Source organism: Pongo pygmaeus, chromosome 1, assembly GCF_028885625.2.
Source record: "Pongo pygmaeus isolate AG05252 chromosome 1, NHGRI_mPonPyg2-v2.0_pri, whole genome shotgun sequence".
NCBI lineage: Eukaryota > Metazoa > Chordata > Mammalia > Primates > Hominidae > Pongo > Pongo pygmaeus.
This window is the reverse complement of record NC_072373.2, coordinates 228,574,238-228,595,059: the sequence shown is the minus strand read 5'-3', so window position 1 is coordinate 228,595,059 and position 20,822 is coordinate 228,574,238. Positions and strand designations below refer to the sequence as shown.

The following is a 20,822-nucleotide window of genomic DNA, read 5'->3' as shown; positions in this document are numbered from 1 at the left end:
GGCCCTCAGCCTCTGTCTGCACGTGGAGAATGCCACCAGCTGCCTGGCAGGGCTCCTGGGAGCACAGGCCTGTGGGGCAGCACAAACTCCAGGGATAGTGCATCTGTGTGCACGGGGCAAGGCTTCAGGGAGGAGGCATCCTTGCCTGTGTTTTCCAAGGGGGTGGGTGTGTGGCTCTGGAGGGGGAGCCTGCCCCAGGGAGGCCTGGGTGGAAGAGTGGAGCACACCCCAGGCGGCTTAGACCTCTGGCAGCTCAGACCCCTGGCAGCATGGTGTGCCATGGGCCAGCCTGGCAGGAGGTGCCCTCCATGAGGGACGCCCACCTGTGTGCCCACTGAACATGCGGGAAACATGCAGGCGAATGGGGGCCCTCCCAGTGCTCTGCCCATCATAGCCGGGGGCTCGGTAGGGACCTCAGGAGGCCACTGGCAGGCACTGGGTTGGCCTGGTGGGGGGACCCTGTCTAGACATTGCCTGTGGAGTAGCCAGAAAGGGGCTGAAGGCTGAGCGGAGTGAGAGGGGCTGAGCAGGAAGGAGCAGGCAGGGCAGGCCCACACCTGCAGCTGCCATTCAGCGGGGGTGGGAACGTGGCCCACTCCGGCCCAATCCTCGCTGGATGGATTTTGCCCCTTGGGAGCTTGTCCCTGGGAGCCGTAGGCCTCAATTATTGCAGACTCAGCCAACACCCTATGGCCTGCCTAAAAATACATGCCCTTTCTGAGGCAAGGGATGGCCCTGCGCAGGCTCCTGCCAGGACTGCCAGATCCTGCCCTGGCACAGTGGCCAGCGGGCAGGTGTCCCCGGAGCCCATGCCAGGACTGGCGCTGCAGGCCGTGGGAGTGTGCAGCAGCAACTAGGGGCAAATGTTTTCTCCTGTTTGGCCCACGGCCAAGCCCCTTTGCTGTAGCGAGAGGTCTAGTGCGGGCTGTGGCCCTGGGTCGCCTCTCAGTGGACACAGCCTAAGGTCCTGCGCTGTCACTTTGCCCCACCCCTACCTTCCGGAAGCTAGTGAAAGGCCTGGGGGGGAGACCCAGGGCTCCGACCATGTCCACCCCTCCAGCCCACCTCCCCCTGCCCCTCACCTGCTTTCCCTCCATCTCTCTGTCCCTCCCGCTGTTCTTCTGGAGCAAGGACCCCACCCTTCTTCCTGGGTCCAGGGGGCCACTGGCAGGGGTCCCTCCCTGCTTAACTGCTACCATGGCCCTGCCCATTCCCCTTTACCCATGCAGACCCGCTCTGTGGCTGCCAAGGACAGGTGTGAGGCACAGCAGAAGACAGACCTTGGCGGGGGCTGAACAGTCAGATTTTATTAGCGGCTTCAGAGCGGTCCCGTGGCTTCCACGTGACCGAGAGTTCAATTTCTGAGTACAAAGTCGTGCCCACACGCATCCACCCACACAGAGGAATCCTTTAAGGATCATAGTGGAGGCACCCACCCTCCCCAGACAGCCCACCGTGAGCCCCAGCCAGACCACCGGGCACACTCGGAGCCTTTTGGCCATGGCCCTCAGGGTCCTGGACGCCCGTCCGGGGTGATCACTGTTTCCTATGAGGATACAGCTCGAGTTCGGCCTTCACAAAAGGCAAATGTGCCCGCGGCACAGCCCGCCTGCCAGGGGTGCGCCCAGCAGCTACGGGCCCTGAAGAAAGTCCTCTACAGGCTGGGGGCACCAGTGTGCGAGCCCCGGCACTACAAATATCATAGAACCCCGGGCGGCCGGGGACTTCCCAGAAGTCACTTGCTTAAATGCAAACACAGAACAACCCCATGGGGTCAGACACTCGGCAGAAGATGGGCCCTGATTGTCCTAAAACGGCAGGGACTCTGCACACACATTCTCTGAGAATGGGGCTCCTGCGGGCCGGCCAGCTTGGGGCCGGAGCCTTCCGGAGAAGGGCGCGTCCAAGCCCGGGGCGGACGACGGCGGTAAGGCGCTTCCCTACGGGCGAGAGGAGCAGGCTCTCCCTCTGGTCCTCGGGCCGCGCGCCCGCACGTCCCGCCGGGTCACCAGGGCCGCCAGAGGCCGCAGGCGGGCTGGCGCGCGGCGGCGGCGGTGGCCTTGGCAGACAGCGCGGGCGGGGGCGCGGCTCCCGGCGCCTTGGGCTCCTTGGCGGGCGCGGCGGGCGCGACCGGGGGCCGCTGGAAGTGGTACAGCAGCTTCATCTGGGTGTCGCTGGCGGCGTGGAGCGTCAGGAACTGCACGGCCTCCTGCAGGCACCACGAGTAGCCTTCGCTGTAGTCCTGGTGCAGGCTCTTGGGGCCGGCGGCGGCGACGAAGGCTGCGGGGAGACGCGGCGGCGGTGAGCGGGCGGCGGGGCGCGGTGGGAACTCGGGGCGCGGGGGGCCCGGGCGCGCTCACCTTTGCTGTGCTTCAGGTAGCTGACAGCCATCTCCAGGATGTCGGCCTTCTCCAGCTTGGAGTTGGGCTGGTGCCGCGCGAACTCCTGCTCCAGCAGCAGCTTCAGCTGCTCGATGCTGCTGTTGATGCGGTCGCGGCGCATCTTCTCCACCACCGGTTTCCGCAGCTGCGGGAGGAGGGGGCGTCAGGCTGGCCCGGCACGGCGCGGGAACCCCCGAGGACCGGAGGCCGCGGGGACAGCGCGCCGGGCGAGCCTGATACTTACTCGGTTTTTCTCTTTGGGGCTGAGCAGCTCCACGGCCACGGTGCTGGGGGCCATGCCTGGCGCGGAACAGGCGAGGAGGCGACGTGGGGAGGCCGGGCGAGACGAGGCGAGCGGGCGCGAGCAGGGCCGAGCGCGTCCCGGGCTGGCGCGGACACCGGCCCCGCGCGCCGGCGCCCTATATAGGCGCGGGCGGCGGCCTGGCGCCTGGAGTCCGGGCGCCGCGGCCGTTCCCACACTCCGCGGCCAATGGCCGCGCGGGCCGCACAAAGGCGCCGGCCCATTAGCGCACGCTAAATTGCCTGTGAATTGGCGCGGGCACAATGGGCGCTCCCCAAGGAGCAGGTGGGCCGCGCGGCACAATGTCCGGGCTGTGGGAACGCGCTCGCCCTCATTAGCATCCCGGGGCCTGATGCCGGGAGCCCCGCGCCTCAATATGCTGCCTTTTCCCAGGCCGCCAAGCGGGGAGGGCGGCAGGAAGGAGGGCCCCCTCCCCCGCCCTCCCCTCCGCTCCCCTCCCCTGCCTCTCCCCAGCGGCTCCCCACTGCCGGCTGGCAGAGGCCGTAGGTACAGATAAGGGAAAAGCTGTAGAATGAACAAGTGCCACGGCTTCCTGGGGGATGGGCACCTTCCTTGATTGGGACCTGCTGCCCCTCCAGGGGAGGGGGACAGAGGGGGCCACGCTCTTAGGATCAGTCCTACGTGCCTATATTACAAGCCCCCTGACTGTCACCTGGGACTCCTGACTTCTCTAGACCTAGAAAATGGGCCTTGTGCCTTCCTGGCCGGGCTCTGGGCAGCTCCAGGAAGCTGGGGCCCGTGCTCCACGTGGAGCCCGGCACCCAGCAGCTCTCCCCGCTTCCTTCACCCTGTCCTCCCAGGAGCACTGTAACCCACAGCAGCACTGGGGCTGCTCCACGAGCTGCCAGGTGTCCCTCAGGGGCCTCTCCCCACCCCTATCTGGCCAGGGATCTGACCACAGCGTCCACGCAGCTCGGGAGGCCTCGGCTCTTGGCATGCTTGCTGTGGCCACTGTTTATGCATGCCACAGCTCCACCTAGTCTCTCTGGCAGCCAGGGCACTTGTAGGGCTTGCTTCCCTCCGGCATTTTGCCAGTGGGTAGGGAGTGGGGGCCAGGTGGCAGACTTGAGGATCAGAGGCCATGCCAGCCCTAGCTCCCCCCTCCCCACCACCGGTCCACGGGATGAGCTAATAACCCTGGTACCTGGCCAGCTGAGCTGAGCACCCGCAGCCACTTTGGGGCAATGAATCCCACCCTGGGTCCTTAGGGGAGGGTCCCTTCGGAGACCCCCACCCCCTAGCCTGTGGTCACAGTTCCTCTGATGCTCTGCAGCAGAGACTAGGAGAGGATTCGGGGCTGGGCTGGCTCCTAGGGACAGGTTGGGACCCTGCCGGGTCCTAGCGGAAGGGCCTTAGCCCCCAGAGCTGGGGCTGGCATCAGGGCTGGTTAGGCAGAGTTTGAATCCAGGAGTGGGGTTCCCTGGCCAGCTGGCAGGGTCCAATGAGGAGCCTTACCCTGAGGCTCTTGGCAGTGACCCCCGGCTCTGAGTGACCCGCTTGGTAGGCCTAGCTCCAGGAGGCCCTCAGCACAAGGATGGACGGTCCAGGGGGCAGCCAGGACAATGCCGGGACAGCAGGGGAAGACAGGACTTCAAGCCAATGCAGGGTGGCCCTCCCACAGGCCAGCTGGACGCCATTGTGAAGGGTTAGGCTGGGAGGCTCCCAGGCGGAAACATCAGGTGACTTTGGAGGTGGCAGGAAGGGAGCCCCTATTCACCCTCATACCCCCGCTGGACTCGCACAACACCTCCCTTGAAGGGGACTCATGCCCCAGGCTATCAGAGGGAGGCGGTGACACTGGGGGCTGGGACTGCTGGGGGCTCATCTCTGAGCAGGTGGGGTCCCACCACAACACTCTGGCCTTTGATGGATGCAGGAGGGCAACCCGTGTGGGGGTGTCCAGGCCACACGCTCATGCCATGGCTCCCACAGCTCTGGGCATTGATGGCGGCTGGCACTGGCTATGGGCTGCGGACTCCCGGCTACACAGGGGATCTGGTAGTGTTCAGTGGAGCTATTTCGCAGCCGAAGTGGGGTTCATGCTGGCAGCAGTCACATTGTGGCATGTCCCTCGCCTGGCTGTGGGCTCCCTGGGGTTGGACTGGGGGTGGGGAGGGCAGGACGAGGAAGTCACCCATGTGCCCGGGACCTATACCCTGCTGGTCCAGCGGCCATACCAAGGAGGTGCTTAGCCAGGGGCTAGGGTGCAGGAGCATGGGCAGGCGGCCCCAGCGCAGGCAGGCCCTGGCCACCACCTCCGCCAGCAGGAAACGGAACCTGAGCCACGTGTGCCCTGACCACCCGGCTGCTGGCAGCGGGGACAGGGCCTGTGCCCAGATGTGGGGGTGGCACTGAGGCCAGGCCCTGCTCCCCCAGGCTTTGGAGGGGCAGGTGGCTGGGGCTTGTGTCCTGTCCTGGTCCCTTCCCCTGAGTCAGCTCCTCAGCCCACAGGAGACACGTGCCGCCCAGAGATGTGGTCCAACCTCCCCACCCCCACGGCCCGCCCACCCGCAGTGGGCCAGGATGGCGGCCTGCCGGAGGTGAGGGTGGTGGGTGGGCTGTGTGGGGGCTGCCGCCTCCCGCCTCTTCCTCCCTCCCCCCGGACTGGAGCAGCTTTGATCCAATTTTCAGTTGTGGGAAATATGAAATGAATGGTGTTGAATCCTGGCCGGATGAAAGGCTGGTTCCCTCCCTGAGTTCGGGCCAGATGGCAGCTCTGGCGGCCTCCGAGGCACACGCCTGGCCTTTGTGGGCCGTTTAACACTGTGAATGGGGCCAAAGTGTGGGAAACTCACTAGGCTCCCGGCTCACACCATCCACGGTGGGCTGCGGAGGGGGCTGGAGGAGGGAGGGCTGGAGGCTGCTCCAGGCTGGCAGGCTCTGCTACACAGACACGCTGTGAAGTGTTGGGGGGCTGGGATCCTCCACCTTGGCTGCCCCCAGCAGCTCAGTGTGGGATGGGGGTGTTCTTGCCCCAGCCAGGCTTTGAGGAGAGAGGGAGTTTGTCCCGCCTGCACCTCTCTGAGCCCCCAACCCTGGAGGGCTCAGTAAGTCTGAGGGGCTTGATAGTTGGGGTGGGGTTGGTGCATCTAGAGTTGCCAATACTCCTGCCTCCACATACACAGCCACTGAGGCAGGGCACTTTGCTGTCTCCATTCACGATGCTGTGCCACCATCACCACTGTCCATCTCCAGAAAATGTCCTTCTCTCCAAGCCGAACCTCTGTCCCCACGAAACATGGACTCTCTCTTCTCCTCCGCAGCTCAGCAACTGTTGAGGCAGGGGGCCTTCAGGCAAAACCTACAAGTTGGGCATGATTAAGCTAGAATGCACGCGTCTAGAACCATGACCCATTTCTAAATAATCCACACGCCCAGCACCACTCCCTCCAGGGCTGACAGCAAAGCGAAGAGATCCTCGGAGGGGAGGGGCCTGTGGGGGTGGGGGGCAGTGGGAAGCTCCAGGGGCATTTGCTCCCAGCTCCAAAGCAGGACGTAGTGCTGGGAAGGTCAAAGGCACAAACACTAGAAAACAGCTTGGCAGTTCCCCCCAAAATGAAGCACAGAACAACCATAGGACCCAGCAGCTCCACTTCTAGGTCCATGCACAAGAAAATGGAAAGCAGGACCTGGGGGAGTTATTTGGGCCCTGTCTTCAGAGCAGCGCGGTTCCCAAGCCCAAGAGGCGGTCGCCGCCCCAGTGTCTGTGAACAAACAAATGTGGTCCTTCCACACAGTGGACCGTTCTTCAGCCTCAGAAGAAAAGGAGGTTGTGACACAGGCCACAGCAGGCCTGCACCTTGAGGACACTGTGCTCAGTGACATAAAGCAGTCACAAAAGGGCCCATCCCAGGTGATGCCATTGTAGGAGGCCCCTAGAGTCGTCAGATTCACAGACAGAAAGTGGAATTGTGGGTGCCAGGGGCTGGGGAGGGAGTAGGCAGTAAGCGTTCCTGGGGACAGAGGTTCGGCTTGGGAGATGGACATTTTCTGGAGGTGGACAGTGGTGACGGTGGCACATCACGAATGCTCTTCATGGCATGGAACTCTACATTGAGAAATGGCTAAGATGGTTGTTTTATGTTATATATATTTTGCCACAACTGGAGAAAACAAAAAGGAGGAGCTTTTTTGGAGAAGAACCACAAACTCCCTCCTGCTTCCCCCTCCCCACCCAGGCAGTCGCAGCCCCCAATGCCTCCCAGGCCCTGCCTCCTTATGGCCACACCCCTGCCTCCAGCAGAGGAACTAGGTGTGGTGCCGGGCACCCCCGACCTGGTGTTCCTGTCCCCAAGGGTTTCCAGCTTGGGGTGTGGGGAGCAGGCGGGCTGGCAGGGGCCAGGAGCCAGGCTGACCTGGGGAAGGCGGGTCAGGGTAACCATAGCTCCCAGCTTTTCCCTCTTCCAGCCCCTGAAGCCCTTGCTTGGGGGCCTCTGGGTGGAAACTCTACTCGAAGTCTGCAAAACGCCCTGCTGCCTGGGAAGTCAGTTCAGGAAGATGGCCCCGTTCCGGATTTCAGAGACAGCGGCCTCCCCCACATCCAGGACCCCTGCCTGAACGGTGGCCAGCACTGCCTGCCATTGCCCTGGGCCCATCCACGCATAGGGCTCTGCCCTGGAGCCAGGCCGCCCCCCCGCATCAGCAGCCAGTCCACCTGCTGCAAGGAGGCACCCAGCTTGTTTCCCCAGCTGTGAACAGATGCAGCCGGACCAGGTGTGGCTCCGAGTCTCCACCCTCGGCCAGGGAGGACACCTGTTCACGGGAGGCAGAGTGGCTGGGAGAGGGTTGAGATCTCTTCTTGGGGCTCCAGGCAGGAGCTGCGGTGGGGGAGGGAGGAAGAGTCCCCAGGCGCTGAGCATCTGTGAAGCACCAGGCAGGTATGGAACATGGAAATCTGACTTCCTACAACAGCCCTCCCTGCAAAGTGCGTGGCCCTGTGCTCAGTCTCCAGCTGGGGGGCTGGGGGCAAGAGGATCACAGAGGTTAAGTGACGTGCCCAAGGTCACATGTACTCTGGGTCAGCTAACAGGAAGAGTCAGCACTCGAGTACTTATTATGCACTTCATGTGTACTTGCCAGTTTAGACTTGACTACGAAGCCAGGAGGTAGGCACTGTTTATTTTCTGTTTACACTGAGTCTGCAGCGCAGAGAGGTGCTCACACCACACAGCTGGTGAGGGTCTGACGTGAGACGGGGATATGTGGTGGTGCGCCCCGTCTTCTTCCTGAGGAGCTGAGGGAGGTGGGGTGGTGGGAAGGGAGGAGTGTGCGGAGCTGGGGGAGGGAGCCTGGGGCGCTCACGTGCGGGGAGCCCTCTGGCGGGGAGGGGGGCATTGGTGAGGGACAGTGTGGCTTCCCCCGCTCCCTGCAGCCCTCCACCCTCTGGCGAGGGCAGAGCGCATCGATCCGATCAGTGCTGGGAGCTGGAGCTCCAGATGGTGGGTGGCCTGCACGGACGCGCGGACAAAGGGAGGCTGCAGCATGAAGGCGGCCAGCGAGGCACGCGCGATGCCCTTTGTCGCCAGGGAAGGCCGCCAGGAGTGCGGAGTGTGGGAGCCACCGGCTGCACGGCTCCTCTTGGCTCTCGTCTTTAGGGGTGCTCTGTGGGGGTGGCGCACCACCATGAGGCCAAGAGGAAATCCTCGGCCCTTTCCACGCCCTGGCCCCTCTGCTAGGCCGGTGGTGGCCTCCCTGTGGCCTCAGTTCCTTGCACTCCTCCCCTCCTAAATGAAGAACTGGACCAAAGACCTGGGTCCAGAAATGGGGCTGGTTCCAGCTCCTCCCCACAGCCAGCCCCCCTCGGTGGGCAGCTTCTCTTTCCTTGGTCAGCAGATGCTTGAGCACACATGCTGAGCTGGGACTGAGGCTCCTGCACTGGGGGTGGGGGACACTCTTACCTGTGGGAGATGCCTTGAGGGTGTAGACTGGACCCGGCATGGACCTGCGGTGAAGCCAGGCACAACAGCTGAGCTGGAGCCTGTCTGACACTGGTGGCAGAGTCGGGCAGCCACACGCCCCCCAGCAGAGCCAACACAGTTTTGGGGGCATAGATTTGGTTAATTTTTCAGTCTGTGTTTTCTTGAATGAGCATTTATTACTTGTGCAGTTTTTGAAAGGGCTTCTCCACACACAGACACACGCACACACAGACACACGCACACACAGACACACACACACGCCCACATACACACATACGTGCATCCACATGCATAGGTTCCTATGGGAGGAAGTCATTGCATCTTCAGAGAGGCGAGAAAGAATCCCTGAGGTGGGGACAAAGGGGAAGGTGAGTGACCAAGAGGGGCTTCCAGAGGGAACGGTGACTGAGGAGGGTGTTGGCGAGTTCTGGTTGAGGAGTTCTGGGAAGCACCTTCCAGGCAGAGGGCACTACAGGGACACCAGCTTGGGGCAAGAGAGACCAGGTGAGCAGGACTGACATCTCCAAGTCTGGAAGGATGCTCCTGTGGTTTTTTGTTTGTTTGTTTGTTTGTTTGTTTTTGAGATGGAGTCTCGTGCTTGTTGCCCAGGCTGGTGTGCAAAGGTGTGATCTGGGCTCACTGCAAGCTCCGCCTCCTGGGTTCAAGCAATTCTCCTGCCTCAGCCTCCTGAGTAGCTGGGATTACAGGCACGCGCCACCACTCCCGGCTAATTTTTGTACTTTTAGTAGAGACAGGGTTTTATCATGTTGGCCAGGCTGGTCTTGAACTCCTGACCTCAGGTGATCCACCCGCCTCAGCCTCCCGAAGTGCTGGGATTACAGGCGTGAGCCACCATGCCCAGCCCAGGAGGCTCCTGTGTATACACCTGTGCGTGTGTGTGTGTGCGCCTGTATGCATGTACTTGTGTGTGTGCACTTGTATACGTGTGCGCACTTCAGTACGTGTGTGTGCCTGTGTCTGTGTCTGTGTGTGTGCGTGCCCATGTGTCTGTACGAGTGTGTGCGTGTGCCTGTGTGTCCCAGTGTGTGCGTGCGCCCGTGTGTCCCTGTACCAGTGTGTACGCTTGTGTACGTGTGTGTGCCCATGTGTCTGTGTGTGCCAGTGTGTGCGTGCGCCCGTGTGTCCGTGTACCAGTGTGTGCGCTTGTATACATGTGTGTGCCCATGTGTCTGTGTGTACCAGTGTGTGTGTGTGTGCATGTGTGCCCATGTGTGTCTATGCATGCATCTGCGTGCATGTGCCCGGAATGCTCACGCCTGCTCAGATGTCCTCAGCTGGGCCACCCGTCCCCACCCTGCCCCGCTGCCCTAACTCCCAGAGTGCCTGCATTGGCCAAGCACTGCTCTGTGCCACGTGAGCCCTGGGCCCTGGGGTGACTGTGGGGAAAAACCCTGACAGGAGTGCCTCTGCCCCGCCCTGCCCAGTAGGAACCGTGCTCATCCAGGCCCCTGGCGGCCCTCCGAGGCAGGTAAGTGCGTCCCTATCTGCAGGTGAGGGACAGAGGTGCTGAGGGGCAAAATAACTTGCCCAGGTCTCACGGTCATGCCCCCCACCACCATGCCTGGGGGCAGGCCTTGGTGAGGGACATGCTGCCAGTCAGTTGGCAGCAGAACCAAGAAGGGACAGAGCTCAGGGTGTGGCCCTCAGTGCTTAGGACCAGCTGCTCCTCCCCTTGACGCTGGCTTCCCACAGGAGGCGCTGCTGTGAGCTGCTCAGACCCAGCAGGGGGGGTCAGGGCATGCAGAGTCCACTCGGGAAGCCGAGGCCCGAGGAAAGGTGGGCAAGGGTCAGAGCCTTCTCCTGGGGTGGAGGTCAGGCTGCAGACACTGCTAGCCCTGTCCCACCACAGCCCGGCTTCTCAGTTGGGTCTCCCACCGGCTGTGACACCCCCGGGTGATGCCAACAGGTGTTATGAGGCAGACTCTGTAACCCGCTTGGGATGCTCAAGCCCCAGGGTAGAATTCAGGCCCAAGGGGTGATTGGGGAAGGGGGATCTGACGTCCTTGGGAGCTGCTGGGCCTGTCTCTGCACCCCTGACGTGGAGTGACCTCGGTCAGAGGGTGGGCTGAGAACTCTCTCATCATCCAAGGTGGAAGCTGGATAGGCCTCCCTGTTCACACTGTGCTAAAGTAAATAGCAGTTTCTGAGTCCCTCCTGTGTGCAGAGCCCGTCCTGTGTGCAGAGTCCCCTCTGTGTGCAGAGCCCCTCCTGTGTGGAGAGTCCCTCCTGTGTGCAGAGTCCCTCCTGTGTGCAGTCCCTCCTGTGTGCAGAGCCCCTCCTGTGTGCAGAGCCCCTCCTGAGTGCAGAGTCCCCTCTGTGTGCAGAGTCCCTCATGTGTGCAGAGTCCCCTCTGTATGCAGAGCCCCTCCTGTGTGCAGAGTCCCCTCTGTATGCAGAGCCCCTCCTGTGTGCAGAGTCCCTCTGTGTGCAGAGTCCCTCCTGTGTGCAGAGTCCCTCATGTGTGCAGAGTCCCCTCTGTGTGCAGAGTCCCTCCTGTGTGCAGAGTCCCCTCTGTGTGCAGAGCCCCTCCTGTGTGCAGAGTCCCCTCTGTGTGGAGAGTCCCTCATGTGTGCAGAGTCCCCTCTGTGTGCAGAGTCCCTCATGTGTGCAGAGTCCCCTCTGTGTGCAGAGCCCCTCCTGTGTGCAGAGCCCCCACTGTGTAGAGAGCATGCCTGTGTGTGGATACCTCTTATGTGCAGAGCCCTTCCTGTGTGCAGATCATCCTCTGTGTGCTGAGCCCCCCAGTATGTGGAGCCTCCCCTGGGCTTGAAGTATTCCCATTTGCTGAGGTCAGGACATCAGACCCCCGTCCCCAGTCACCCCTTGGGCCTGAGTTCTACCTGGGGGCCTGAGCATCCCAAGTGGGTTAGAGAGTCTGCCTTGAGTAACACCTGTTGGCAGCACCCAGGGGTGTCACAGCCAGTGAGATACCCAGCTGAGAAGCTGGGCTGCGGTGGGACAGGGCTTGCAGCCTCTACAGCCTGACCTCCAAATGAGCATCCCCTGTGTGCAGAGCCCAGAAGGGCTTCGCATCTGCACAGCAACTCTGTGATTTTGGATTATGATGATCAAGTTCATTGCACAGATGAAGAAACTGAGGCTTCACAAGGTGAGGGGACTGGCCTGCCCAGGTGTGCTCCTGGGGCTCTCACGGCGGTCAGCCTCTCAGCTCCTACTCTGCAGCAACTCCCCAGGCTGGGAACACAGACACCTGCTCTTTCCGTGCCTGTGGAGACAGACTGCCCAGTCTCCTGCAGCATTTCAGTGGTGCGCTGAGGTGCAGAGCTGGGGTGCAGAGTCTGGGAGCGGCTTGAACCTGCAGGGGTCCCCCGGGAGCGTGTTTCCTTCCGAGAGGCCCTGGGGCAGGCACTGAGTGGCTTGGTGAAAGCAGAAGGTCCAGGCCAAGGCTGGGCTCTGCCCTTGTCTTTCTCACTCAGAGACTGTTGGACACACCCCACTCCTCTCTGAGCCTCAGCTTAGGGGTCTATAAAATGGGCTTTCCCTGTCAAGCTCATCTTGGTCTTGGGAGGCCTGGCTCCAGGTTGCTGGAAGTGAGACATACCCTCAGGATGGTGGGGAAAGAGCTGGGGCACTGCAGAGTAGCGCCCACCACCCCCATACCCAGTTAGCCCCAGCCCAGGAGACTCTGTGCTGGGGCTGGCCACCTGCTGTCTGATCCTCACCTGTAATATGGCTTGTGGGCCCAAACAGGTGTCCCAGTCCCTGCACTGCACACTGCACCTGGCCAGGGGCACCAAGTCAAGGGGCAGGGCCCTCTACCCATCTCCCGATCTCACACCAACCTGGCCACACGGGGACCCGTGGGGTCTGAACAGGGAAGGCAGGCCTAAGGCCTTGCGTGAGAGCACTATAGGTGGGCTAGGCTGGGCTGTGGAGGTACCATTTCTCATCTGACTAAGGGAAGGCTCCATCCCTCCACCGGAACCTGTGGGTGGGCTCCCCACCGCAGCCCTGACCCAAGAACCTCAGGGGGAAAGGCCCTTGCTGGAGAATTGGGGGTGCACCAGGCCCACCAAGCTGAAGCCCTTTGGTGCCCTGGCTTAGGCCTGAGTTCTCCAGGGCTGCTGGGGTGGGGCTGACACCTGAGAGGCCACTGGGGCCCCCACTGAGACAGCAGCCCACACCCCTGCGCAGGGCACACCAGCTGCTCCTAGGGCACCTGGGCATCTGTGGAGATGGGGTGGGTGTTCCTGAAGCCGAGGGGACTCCTGTAGCCCATGAGGGCACCCCCCACAGACTGCAGCCTTCCCAAGTCCCAGGCCAGGCTTGAGGCCCCAGCATTGTGCACCATTCCAGTCCCCACCTTCTCCAAGGGACTGGAGTCCACACCCCAGAGGGCATGGGCACAACCTCAGGCTCCCCCTGCCCAGCTTTCTGGGCCTCAGTTTCCCTAGTGTAAAACCAGACTGCTGTGGAGGCCATGGGGACACCTGCGGGGTTGACTCCCCCGGCGCGCAGGGGTGGGCGGTGGGAAAGCCCGCGGCCCGTGGTCTCACGGGCGCGGGGATTAGGGGCCGCCGGGGCCCACGTGGCCGCGCGCCCCGCCCCGCCCGTCTCCTCCCACCCCCAGTGCGCCCCGGGGCAGGGCCGGGTCGCCGTCCCAAGCTGGTTAAAAACCCCGCGGTGTCAGAGAGCAGCTCGTTCCCAACCTCTGAAAGGCAGACAAGCCCTTTATTGCTCTATTATAACGCGGAGCCAGATGGTCTTTTGGGAGTTGCCCCCCCGCGCCCCCCGCCGCCGCCCTCATTCATTCAGAGTCAGACCCCGGCACTAATGCCGCGGGGGGGCCCAGGCACGCTTCCCTCGCCGCCCGCCCGCGCAGTGTGGGAACCGCCGGCGAGCCCGAACCCACAGCCCGGCGGAGGGAGGGGCTTGGAAACCCGCGCATCGGAGAGCTGGGGAGGGGTGGGGAGGGGTGGCGAGGGGTGGGGAGGGCTGCGTCCCAGCTCGCCTGGGCCGGGAGGGCTCTCGAGTTAGGGGCTAAGGGAATGCTCAGGAGGCTGTCCCCAGCCCCACAATCCCTGGTTCTTAGAGGCTGGGGAGGCGGGAGCAGGAAGGAATCCCAGGGTCCCAGCTGTGGGACCTCGGGCAGGGCACTTAACCCTACCCGTGCCTCAGTTTCCTCCTCTGTTAAATGGGGACAGTGATAGGGCCCCCTCACTAGGTTTTGGGAGGATCAGACGCGTTAATATTTGTAAAACTTTTAGAAAAGAGGTGAGCGTCTGGGCCTTTCACTGATTTTGTACCATCCCCTACCCCCCACCCCCCACCCAAGAGTGTTTTTTACCTTTTTTTTTTTTTTTTTTTTGAGACAGAGTCTCTCTATGTTGTCCAGGCTGGTCTTGAACTCCAGGGCTCAAGCGATCCTCCTGCCTTGGCCTCCTGAGTAGCTGGGATTACAGGTCCCCAGTCTCAGCACCGGCTGAAACAAATAAATAGAGAAGAAGGATGTTTCACTACATGTGAAAAAGATGAAATTCCAGTTTCAGCGTCCATAAATAACATTGTACGGAGACACAGCCGGGCGCCACACCCGCTGCTATCCAGGAAGGCCACCTCCTGGCGCAACGCCAGTGGCGTGGGAGGACAGACACCTGGCCACGTGGCCTGCAGTGGTTACTGCTGGGCCCTCTTCATAAGCACTGGCCCCACCCACAGTGAAGGACTACCTGCGCCAGGCCGAGCCTCCCACAATCGCTGTCCTCACCGCCCGCAGGGGAGTGCCCCATTCCTCTCACTTCTGGGGCTGATGTGGGAGCCTCAGGAGGGGACTGAGTGAGTGTGCACTCGAGTGTGGCCACACCATCCTGAGGCTTCGTCATCGTGCCCATTGGACAGGGTGGCAAACTGAGGCCCGTGTAAATCCAGGGCCCAGCTGCCAGGTGGAGGCCAAGGCCAGAGAGAATCCTGGGCTAGGGCAGGGGGGCAGCCTCACCCACCCGGGTCGGGCTCCTGCTTTGCTCATGTGGCCCTCACGCTGGCCACAGGCACTTCCTCAGGTCCCTGCTGCAGAGCACGCACATGGGTCTGCTCTTCCACCACTGGGAAAGACCTACTTTGTACTGAAAAGCGTCCCAGCTCCCCTCCCGGCTAGACTGGCAGCTCCACATGACTCGCTGGGGTACTGGGCTGACTTTTTGCCTTTTTCCCCAACTGATTATTGACAGGGTAGCCTGGCTGATCTTTGGGGCTCCACAAACGGACACAGGGTGGGGTCAACATGTCTTCCGCGGGGGGGCAGAGTCCAGGGGGAGCAGCGGCCTGGGGCAGCACTGAGGGCTTTGCAGGATGGCAGCTCGCTTGCTCCTGAAGCAGATTAGGCCCTGTGAAGGGCTGGGGTCTGGGCCATACTGCTGGGGGGGCGGCGGGGGGCTGCTTGTTGTCAGTTACCTGGGAAGCCCTGGGTGGGGTCTGGCAGCTCTGGGACTCTGGGTCTGGAAGTCCATTCTCTTGTCCCACTGGCCTGCAGGTGTTTGGCCCTTCCTGTGGCCCTGGCTTTGTTGCACTGCCCCTGTGCCAGCACCCCCCATCTGGTGCCCTAGCTCTGCGAGCACTATCTGGCCAGGGTGGGGGGACCCTCCGTCTATGAGCCTCTGTCATCCACGTGTGGGGGGACCAGGGAGACCACAGATGTGGGGCTCAAGCCCCAGGACCCAGTGATCACTTCTCTCTGAGCCTTGGATCCCAGCCCTTCCCTTGACGTGCCCCTCACCCTGTGCCCCTACCCCAACTCTTCCAGGAGATGCTGGCCCTTATCAGCACTCTATTTGGGGTGTGGTACCGAGTGGGGCTCCCATCCCCACCACCACCCCCATTACGATGGGCCAGCTGTCTCAGGCAGGGGCTTCCAGCCCAGCGTGGGGACCCTCGGCAGTGACCAGCGGGGAGGACCCATGCCTGGGGCACCCCCCACAGCCACGGATGGGGGTCTCCCGGGACCTGCTGCAGCACAGTGGATATGGCACCCCTGTTACAGATGGAGGGAAGGGAGGGGGAGGCCTGGCCAGCTTAGGCAGAGGAGAGGTCAGGCTGCCAGCCCAGCAGGGCAGGAACCACTATTTTTCATTAAGTGAGCTCCGTGTGCTGTGCCGGGTACAGGGCCGAGAATTCTGCTGGTCCCGCGGTGAGAGAGGAGGAACGGGAGGGGGCTCTGGGAGTCTGCGCTTCCTCCTTTAGTTGCCTCCTAGGTCTGGCAGAGACCTTCAGCCTCTTGTCCCCACCCTCAGGACTGAGATGCATCCTGGCTTCAACCAGGGGAGACTCTGGCTTCTGGAGGGCAGTCACCCTCTGGACTTGAAGGTGCCCAGGGCAGTTTCCAGAAGGTCCTGCTTCCCCCCAACACCCCGACCCAGCCCCAGGAGCCCCTGGGAATGTGTTCAGCCTCCTGCTCAGTAGCCCTCAGCCCACTGGGCTCCAGCCCCATCAGGCAGCTCCCCAACCCTGGAGCCACCCTCAGCCCTCCCTCGCCTGTAGCGTCTGCGTGAGGTGGGGGAGGGGGTGCCCGGCACTGGTTGCCTGTGTCAGGGCTCGGGGCTGGCACCGAGGCTGTGTGCTGCCCCAGGCACCCGCCTACCTCCCCTGCCTGGAGGGGCATTTGGGCTGGAGCCCGCTCCGGGTGGGTTCCCACATCCACCCCCCTCTGCGGACATTCATTCTGCACAAAAGGCGCGTGCGCGGCAACAAACTCATTCGCCACGGGCTGCCTGGGCTTTGTGTGCTGAGCTCCGGCCTCAGAGGCCATCTGGGGAGCAGTCGTCCCAGCGGGCGGTAGGGCCCCCTCCAGGCTGCCTTTGAGGCCCGGGAAGCAGCCGAGGCTCCCTGAGCAACCACGCTGGAAACCGTACACATCTGGCCTGTCCAGTGCTTTCCAGTTCCTACAGCCTCCTGGCTGTCCCCTGCACGCTCTGGCCCTGGCATGGCACTGGGTGCCAGGAGGGGACCAAGGCTGGTGCCTGCCTCCCTGCCTTACCCCTGATGCAGGCTGTGTGCACACGGCCCAGTGGGGGGGCTGTGGGCACAGGGGTCAAATCTGGGGAGTGTCCCTCAGTAGGTGGGCCCTCTGGGGCTCAGTCTCCTCATCTGTGCAATGGAGCTGATAACGGTCCCACCCAAGGCCTGTGCTGAGGACGGAGTGTGGATGAGCGCCAGGCATGTGCAGTGGCCTTGGCAGGCAGACCCCCGCCCCAGGCACTGCCCGGCTCTGCTTCTGCTCGCCTTCATTTGGTTTCCTGGGTGGGCGACCCCTGCCCGTGTTCCAGGCTTCCTGGAAACTGGCTGGGGGTCAGGGAAAGGCCAGCTGGCCGCAGGCAGCTATGCTTAGAGCTGGGCCCGCCCCTGCTCGGTGCGGGTGGAGCAGCTGTGGTCCTGCCCCACTCTCAGGACTCTGAGCAGCTTCTGCCTGGACTGTATGCAGTAGGTGCTGAGTAAGTGAGCACTTGCCTCGAGGTCCTCAGCCCTGAGCACCTCCAAGTCTGATCTCAGCCCTGGACCTGGCTTGGGTCTGCCCAGCTGTGGGCGCAGCCACGTGGCCTGGGGTCGAGGGGGGTTTACTAGCAACCCCCAGCAAGCTCTTCTGCTGAGCACACCCTTCCCCAGAGGGCTAGAGGCCAGGACAACAGTGAGCTGGGGCTCCCGGACAGCCTGCCTGGCGTGGCGGGCATTTCTGCGTCTGGGCAGTTGGATGTGGTAGGGAGCATGGAGCGGGGTGTCCGAGGGGTCTTTCCACTCAGGAGACCCTTCCTGGCCAAGCAACTTCTGGGGCCACAGCTCAGCAGACAGGGCCTCTGCAGAGGCGTCCCTGCCCCCAACCATGCTGGGGGCGTCCTTGAGAGGGTGTCCTGCAGACCCAGAGATAATCCGGGCTTTGAGAGGCTGTGAGAGGCTGGCCCGAGGACTTTCCCACAGCCCCACAGAAAGGGCCGGCAGCCAGCTGCTCACCCACAAAAGGCTCCCAGCCATTCATGGCCTCGGGCAGGCGGGGCTGTCGGAGCAGCAGCCACAGCCTACCTGGCCACCCCCAGCAGGACTTTCGTGACAGGGAGACACCTCCCTTCTGGCCATGGGGGCGGGAGGTCTCCAGGGTGTAGGGGTGGTCTTGTGCAGCCACCTGGGCCAGCTGCCACCCCCTCTCTTTTGGCCCGAGACTGGCACCCTTCCTGGGCCTGTCATTTATCAGGGGTGCCTGGGTAAAGGATGGCTCAGGAGGACCCTGCAGGCACTCACTGCCGTGCCTGGCGCCGTGCCTCCACCATCGGACTACCCATTGCTCGCCCCCACACGCTGGCTGTGAGTCCCCCAGGCTGGCACCTTCCTTGCTTCCAAGTCTGGCCTGCACGGGCTCTCACATCCTTTGCAACCATCCTCTTGCCCACCCAGCAGCCCACTCTGTCAGTGCAGGGGGCAGCAGAGGGACCTGCTGGGGCAGTGAGCTGGGCAAGGCCTCCTCCCTGGACCTCAGTCTCCTCTTCTGAGGTGTGGGACAGCACTGCTGCCTCCCAAGGCTGATAGAAAGACCCCCAAGGGTGGCTGGTTAACAAATACCAGGTTTGGAGAAGCTGGGGTGTGGGGCTGCTGCCTGGAATTAACTGCCCAGAGCACCTCCAAGGATGACCTTTTAATATGAGAGCCAGCCCAGGGGAGGGAGGAGGAGTCGGGGGCTTCCTGGGGGAGGTGGCCACTGGCCTGGATTATCAGGAAGTGCGGGAGAAGGGTGGGGGCTTCCTGGAGCAGTGGCCCGGGCCCCCCTGTGCAGTGGCCCGGGCCCCCCTGTGCAGTGGCTGCGGCTCAGCCCCTTCCCTGGCCTTTCTGTCTCCCTGTTGCTTCCACAGCTGGAGCTGCCTCTGCGGCCCCTGTCCTCACCCGTGAGGAGGCCAGGCCCGGGCAGGTGCCTGGGCTGGGGCTGCTCCTGGCCAGGCGGGAAGACTATCAGATGGAGGACAGGTCAGGTGGCCCGAAAGCTGGGGACAGGGAGGGAGCAGGCTTGAGGGAGGGACTTAGGGGCAGGCGCCTCCTCCCGGTCAGGCCCCACGTGTCCCCCCCAGCCACGCCTACCCACGTCGCCCTGCTGGAGGCTGGGGTGGGGGCGTCGCATCCCTATCCCGGCCCAGCCCGGAGCTAGGGGGCGGGGCCATGCGTCTTCTCCATTGGCTGCCCTGCCTCCAATTGGCTGCCGGGCGTGGGAAAGCGAGCACCACTGCCTGGCGCCCATAAAGACGCCTCCACCACCTGCGCCGCCGCCGCCTCCCGGCCGCCCTCCGCCCAGCGAGCTCGGTGAGGCCGGTGCTCCAGAGTGAAGAGCGTGGCGGTGCGGCGGCAGCGCAGGGCGCTCGTGCGGGGCCGGGCAGGGGCTGGTGGGCGCTCCTTGCCACCTTTCTGCTCTCCCTACTGTCCGAGAAGTTCGTGCGGTGCCAGCCCAGCTCCCAGCTGGGGACAGAACAGGAAACGTCCCCGGCGAGCCTGGCGGGGGTGGCGGCAGGGGTGTCTGTCGCCTGCGCTGGGCAGGACGCGCGTCCTACCGGCCTCCCACTCCGCAGGCCTCACCAGCCACCTCACTCCCGCAGCCCGGGCCGCCGAGAGCACCGCGGATGGACCTCAGGGAAGGCCTGGCGCGCCGCCTCCGGGAAGCCTTCCGGCTTTCTCCCTCCACCGAGTACTGGGGAGTCTCAGGCCACGGTGAATGAAGAGCGACGGGCCGGAGAGACCTCGGCCTCTGTCCAGGAGCAGCGCCCAGCAACCCGGCCCACAGGGGACCCGGTGGACGTCCTGGTGGCCACTTTGCCAGGCCCCCCCATCTCCCAGCGAACCAGAGGGGGTTTCCGTTCCCCTCCTGCTTGGTGCCTAGCGCCAGGGCGGGGCGGGGGCTGAGCAGCTCCTCCCATGGACGGAGCGGCCAGTCTACATATTGAAGGAGGGGCTCTGGGGAAAGGGTGTTGTTAGGAAGGCGGTTTGAAGCAGCGGGAGGTGGGGATGCGCCCGGCAGGGAGGGGCAGGTGTGGGGGAGGGCCTGGGCAGCGCCTCCCCAGCCAGGCCCCGCAGCTGGACCCCGTCTCCGTCCAGCCTGGGAAAGGACTCCACGGTTTATGCTGAAGTGGTGGTGGGGTGCGTGAACGCTGCGCAATGGAAGGGCATGGCCCTGTGCTAATTGCCCCGGGGTGTGGGGCTGTGGAGGCACTGCGGTGGGGGGATGTGCTGTGTCACTTGGGCAATGGTGGCCAACTGTGGCGTGCAGGCCTTGGAGCTGCCCCTCCACGGAGCTTTAATAAAGGCACTGGCCCTGCAATTTCTGCCTGAGTTTCTGGCCCACAGCTTGGCCGATTGCAGCCCCTGAGATTGGAGGCTTCTGCTCAGGACGTGGGCAGGGAGCTCGGGGCTCCCTGGGCTGGGGCCCTGCCCCGCTGTTCTCTATCCTGGCCCCTGCTGGAAAGCCCATCAGGGCTGCTCGGAGCCGGGGACAGCTCCTTCCTGCCCACAGCAATCTGGGGGAGCCCCGGTTTGTCCAGTGCCCCCGTGAGCCCTGCTGTGTACCAGCCACCTGTGGAGTGTCTGCCAGTCACCTCCCAATAGCCCGGGAGGGCAGAGCGACATGACTCCATTTTGGAGATGAGCAAACGGTGGCTCCTGCACTCTGGGACCATGACAAGGACACAGGAAGTGAGAGTGGGCTGAGGCCCTGCAGCAGTGGGGGCTGGCCTTGGACTGTGATCCACCCCGACCGTGGCTGCCCAACCCCCACGGGCTCACCTGGCCCCTCATCGAACCATGTATTACCCGAATAATTTATTCTAGTGTCTGGGCCCAGCCCAGTGTCCCTCACTGACAACCAGACCATGGAGGGCAGCCCTTGTGTTTTCCCAGGGGGAGGGGAGGGAGGAGAGGGTGGATTCTTAAAGGGCTGCAGTGAGTGTGGCCCCAAATGCACACCCAGGGTTAGGCACGCAGGTGATGGCACAGGGAGCCCAGGTTCTGGGAAGCGGCACCTGCGGCTGGGGAGGCAGGGCCTGGATTTTGCTGCCCCCTGGTGGCTTGCGGCCTGTCCAGGCAAAAGGCCTGGACCTGCAGCCCCCGTGGCTCAGGGGAAGAGACAGGGGAAGAGACAGAGGTCTGAGGTCTCCCACCAGAAGTCCCAGCTCCCAGGGCAAACTCAGAGGTGGAGGGTCCCTT

General features: G+C 63.3%; 1 protein-coding gene across 1 annotated transcript; it reads right to left on the bottom strand.

The window, feature by feature from the left end:
* Window positions 1-1,286: 1,286 nt before the first annotated feature.
* HES5 (hes family bHLH transcription factor 5) lies at window positions 1,287-2,778 on the bottom strand. The gene is made up of 3 exons (XM_054443758.1): window positions 2,626-2,778; window positions 2,361-2,526; window positions 1,287-2,280 (listed from the first exon to the last, which is right to left on the bottom strand). Exons 1-3 carry the CDS (start codon window positions 2,677-2,679, stop codon window positions 2,006-2,008), a joined length of 495 nt encoding a protein of 164 aa, XP_054299733.1. The 5' UTR covers window positions 2,680-2,778; the 3' UTR covers window positions 1,287-2,005.
* Between the last annotated feature and the right edge of the window lie 18,044 nt (window positions 2,779-20,822).

Coding starts and splice junctions, on each gene's coding strand:
- HES5 (XM_054443758.1), bottom strand. CDS start 2,679: ATGGCCCCCAGCACCGTGGCCGTGGAGCTGCTCAGCCCCAAAGAGAAA. Junction 2,527..2,625: donor GCCCCAAAGAGAAAAACCGA/GTAAGTATCAGG, acceptor CTCCTCCCGCAG/CTGCGGAAACCGGTGGTGGA. Junction 2,281..2,360: donor CTACCTGAAGCACAGCAAAG/GTGAGCGCGCCC, acceptor GTCTCCCCGCAG/CCTTCGTCGCCGCCGCCGGC.